The sequence below is a fragment of the Hylobates moloch genome, unplaced genomic scaffold (genome assembly GCF_009828535.3).
Source record: "Hylobates moloch isolate HMO894 unplaced genomic scaffold, HMol_V3 SCAFFOLD_6, whole genome shotgun sequence".
NCBI lineage: Eukaryota > Metazoa > Chordata > Mammalia > Primates > Hylobatidae > Hylobates > Hylobates moloch.
This window is the reverse complement of record NW_026652281.1, coordinates 152,616,094-152,620,833: the sequence shown is the minus strand read 5'-3', so window position 1 is coordinate 152,620,833 and position 4,740 is coordinate 152,616,094. Positions and strand designations below refer to the sequence as shown.

Genomic DNA, 4,740 nt, shown 5'->3' with positions numbered 1-4,740 from the left:
AGGTTCTGACATCGGATTTGTCTCGCGGGCCCTGCGCGTGCTGCGCGGGGCTCCGGGGACTGGCGAGGTAACTAGGGAGGGCAAGCACTCACCGGGGCGTCCTCCGCCCACCTCGCCCGCAGAACCATCCAGGGGGACCACGTGCGGCTGTCGCCCGCAACTCTGCCTGTCAAGCGAGGACCGCCCCCAGGGCAGGGGAGGGGACGCGCGGGCGGGGTGGGCTGTGCCCCGCGGGAACCCCGCCGGCCTGTGCGCTCGCTGGTGCCAGCTCGGCTCGCTGCCTCGCATTGCCACAGGCTCCTGAGAGGTCGCGGGCAGTGCCTGCGGGGAGGCGCAGGGCCCTGCTCTGTAGGGCTGAAGGCCGCCCGAGGTTCGCTAAGGCTCTGGGCTCTCCAAAGGAAGCCAAGAAAAGAAGCTGCCCAGGTGACCAGTCCTGGGAGTGCTCTCTCCCAAGGAAGCTCCGAGCGCCCAGGAGCCCTTAGCCGGGGTCCAGTGTCCTTTGAACAATCTCTAGCTGTTCAAGGAAGTGGGGCGGCGCCGCCTCTCTGGGGACCTGGCCCGGGATCCTTTCCCCAAACGCACCCCGGCGATTTTTGCACACCGGGAGCCGAACCCCTGCTGCGCGCAGCTGGCTGGGCTCAGGCGCGCTTCCTCAACGTTTCGGAGCCGCTGCGCCCGGCGAAGTCCACATTCCAAGCTCCAGGGGCTTTGAAAGAGACGACCCCAAGGCAAGGTAGGTGGCTCGGACGGGCTTGCCCTGGGAATTATTAGGTTGGGCTTGACGTGAGTAATGATGCCATCTGCTTAAGTCTTGGAGAAAGACCGTGTGTTTTCCCTTTGCTTTTTAAGGCGTTTGGAGAGCTGCTGAGGAGCCAGGGGCTTGGAGGAAGGAGAAGACATGTATTTTCAGCTGTGTCTCAGAAGGGGAGAATTTCCTGTCACCACCAGAAAAGCAACAGCCCCGAAATGTGATTGCAACTGACTAGCAGAGCAGAGGCCCAGGAGTCACTGGATTGATGATTTAGAATATGCTAAAAAGCCAGTGCTTTATTTGGGGAATTCAGGGGCTTTCTGGTGCCCAAGACAGTGACCTGCAGCAAGGGAGTCAGAAGACAGATGTAGAAATCAAGAGTGACCGTCCACGGGATTGACTTGGATTGCCACTCAAGCGGTCCTCTGATGGAATGTTGCTGAGCTCCTTTGCCAGGGAAGCAATCCGGCTGTGCAAAGGGCTGCCTGGTGGGGAGGACTCCTGGAAATCTGAGTGACCCCTATTCCCTGCTTAGGAACTTGAGGGGTGTCCGAGCCCCTGATGTGCTTTCCCTTAGGAAGATGAGGACTCTGAACACCTCTGCCATGGACGGGACTGGGCTGGTGGTGGAGAGGGACTTCTCTGTTCGTATCCTCACTGCCTGTTTCCTGTCGCTGCTTATCCTGTCCACGCTCCTGGGGAACACGCTGGTCTGTGCTGCCGTTATCAGGTTCCGACACCTGCGGTCCAAGGTGACCAACTTCTTTGTCATCTCCTTGGCTGTGTCAGATCTCTTGGTGGCTGTCTTGGTCATGCCCTGGAAAGCAGTGGCTGAGATTGCTGGCTTCTGGCCCTTTGGGTCCTTCTGTAACATCTGGGTGGCCTTTGACATCATGTGCTCCACCGCGTCCATCCTCAACCTCTGTGTGATCAGCGTGGACAGGTATTGGGCTATCTCCAGCCCTTTCCGGTATGAGAGAAAGATGACCCCCAAGGCAGCCTTCATCCTGATCAGTGTGGCGTGGACCTTGTCTGTACTCATCTCCTTCATCCCAGTGCAGCTCAGCTGGCACAAGGCAAAACCCACAAGCCCCTCTGATGGAAATGCCACTTCCCTGGCTGAGACCATAGACAACTGTGACTCCAGCCTCAGCAGGACATATGCCATCTCATCCTCTGTAATAAGCTTTTACATCCCTGTAGCCATCATGATTGTCACCTACACCAGGATCTACAGGATTGCTCAGAAACAAATACGGCGCATTGCAGCCTTGGAGAGGGCAGCAGTCCACGCCAAGAATTGCCAGACCACTACAGGTAATGGAAAGCCTGTCGAATGTTCTCAACCGGAAAGTTCTTTTAAGATGTCCTTCAAAAGAGAAACTAAAGTCCTGAAGACTCTGTCGGTGATCATGGGCGTGTTTGTGTGCTGTTGGCTACCTTTCTTCATCTTGAACTGCATTTTGCCCTTCTGTGGGTCTGGGGAGACGCAGCCCTTCTGCATTGATTCCATCACCTTTGACGTGTTTGTGTGGTTTGGGTGGGCTAATTCATCCTTGAACCCCATCATTTATGCCTTTAATGCTGATTTTCGGAAGGCATTTTCAACCCTCTTAGGATGCTACAGACTTTGCCCTGCGACGAATAATGCCATAGAGACGGTGAGTATCAATAACAATGGGGCCGCGATGTTTTCCAGCCATCACGAGCCACGAGGCTCCATCTCCAAGGAGTGCAATCTGGTTTACCTGATCCCACATGCTGTGGGCTCCTCTGAGGACCTGAAAAAGGAGGAGGCAGCTGGCATCGGCAGACCCTTGGAGAAGCTGTCCCCAGCCCTATCGGTCATATTGGACTATGACACTGACGTCTCTCTGGAGAAGATCCAACCCATCACACAAAACGGACAGCACCCAACCTGAACTCGCAGATGAATCCTGCCACACATGCTCATCCCAAAAGCTAGAGGAGATTGCTCTGGGGCTTGCTGTTAAGAAACTAAGGTATGGTGAGACTCTGAGGTGTCAGGAGAGCCCTCTGCTGCTTTCCAACACACAACTAACTCTATTTTCAAATACATTCCGGTGTATTTTCTATGTTGTTCATAGTCAATCCAACAGGGACACTACAAACATGGGGAGCCGCAAGGGACATGTCTTTGGCTTCAAAATTGTTTTTAGAAATTTATTCTTATCTTAGGACTTACCAAATAGGGCAAAGAATCAACAGTGAACAGCTTCACTTAAAGTCGAATCTTTCTGGGAAGAAAATGAGATGGGTTGAGTTTGCTGTATACAAACAGGTGCTAACACTGTTCCCAGCAAAGTTTTCAGATTGTAAAGGTAGGTGCATGCCTTCATAAATTATTTCTAAAACATTAATTGAGGCTTATAGTAGGAATGAGAAGTTTTTTTCCAGAATTGAGAGATGTTTTGTTGATATTGTTTCTATTTATTTATTGTATATATGGATATTTTTAATTTATTATATAATAAATATATATTTATCATATTTAATAGGATAAATTAATGAGTTTTATCCAAGACCTTACAACCACATTTCTGGCCATTTAACTAGCACTTTATAAGCCAATGAAACAAACACACAGACTCTGTGAGATTCTAAATGTTCATGTATAACTTCTAGAAACACAGCAGAAACTGATAGATAAGGGAATAAAGTTGAAATGATTCCTTAAAATTCATGGACACAAATAAATGCAAGGTGAGAATTGACAAATGCCATAAATGCTTTCTTTTCCTGAAAAGATTTTGAAAAATTTAAAAAAGTATAGCTACTACTGTGTTCAAAACATTTTAAATGACAAAAGACTTTCCCAGGGGAATTTGCAGTTCTGTAAATATCTTAAATAAAAGCCAGCTTAAGAAGAACCCAGCATTAAATTTATGATCTTAGGTGGTAATGAAAAGTATATGCTGCTTTGTATTTATGTAAAATAACTGGCCTTCTCCATCTTTTCTCATTTCACGTGTCAGGTAGTTTTTCTGAACCAGACAAATGGCTTTCCTGGAGAGAGATGTGTAGCACAGACACTGGGTTACAGCAGCCCCACTGAGGGACCAAACTCAAACTCTGCATTTCCATTTTACCACGTCAAACCAAGCCACTCAGTGGGGCTACTTTTTATAGTGCTTTAATCTGAATTTAGAGCTGATTTTTAAGGAGTCTTTAAATGTTAACGGTATACTAACTAACGAATAGTGCCTCATTATCATCCTTGAGTCAGATACTTCTGTTGGTGGGAGAAACAGAAGAATCCTTCCCTTTGGGTGTGTTGAGCACCCCCCAAAGCCATCAGCATCTCTTTTGACAAATGCTAGTCCTTTCTCTGTGCTTTGGAATCCAGTTCCTGCATCATCACCCGGACTGTAAAAAGTATCATAAGCCTCCCTTGCCAGATGCCAACTCGTGGGGCATTTCAACGGAGTTTCTTTGAAATGTTTACAAAGTATTCTTCTTGATAAGCAATGAACTTAACATTTAGATGCAATCCGTGAAAAGAAAAAAAATCTGAAAAATATCTCCTGCATCAGGTCTGTGTTATTTATGTATTGTGAATGTTTTCTTAATTTTATTGGCTGTATGCTTTCTTACACATAATAAAAATATTTTGTGAACTCAAATCAACCCTGAATGAGCTGTGTTGCATTTGCTAAATGTGTTTTTAAAACTAGAACATTTCAGATCTACAAGGAAGAAAACACAGGCATTTTCAAGTATATATTACTTTTTTTTTCTTTAATGGAAGTTTCTTCAGTTATGTATGGCATATGTTGCCTTCGAATATTTAAAGTGAAAATGTTTTCTGATTTGGGCTATATACTATTTTTCCTTCTGTCTTAATAATTTTTTTTGAAAAAAGGAATTACTTGAGGAATTATTTTACTTTTCATTTCACAGATTTTAAAACTTTCTAAAATCTCTGCCTTTTCTTTCAAAAAGACTATTTTAAAGAAAATAAAAAATTT

General features: G+C 46.6%; 1 protein-coding gene across 1 annotated transcript; it reads left to right on the top strand.

Annotated features, from left to right (window-relative positions):
• Positions 1-249: 249 nt before the first annotated feature.
• Positions 250-4,395, top strand: DRD1 (dopamine receptor D1). Its single transcript, XM_032158658.1, has 2 exons — positions 250-733; positions 850-4,395. Exon 2 carries the CDS (start codon positions 1,333-1,335, stop codon positions 2,671-2,673), a length of 1,341 nt encoding a protein of 446 aa, XP_032014549.1. The 5' UTR covers positions 250-733; positions 850-1,332; the 3' UTR covers positions 2,674-4,395.
• The last annotated feature ends 345 nt before the right edge of the window (positions 4,396-4,740 follow it).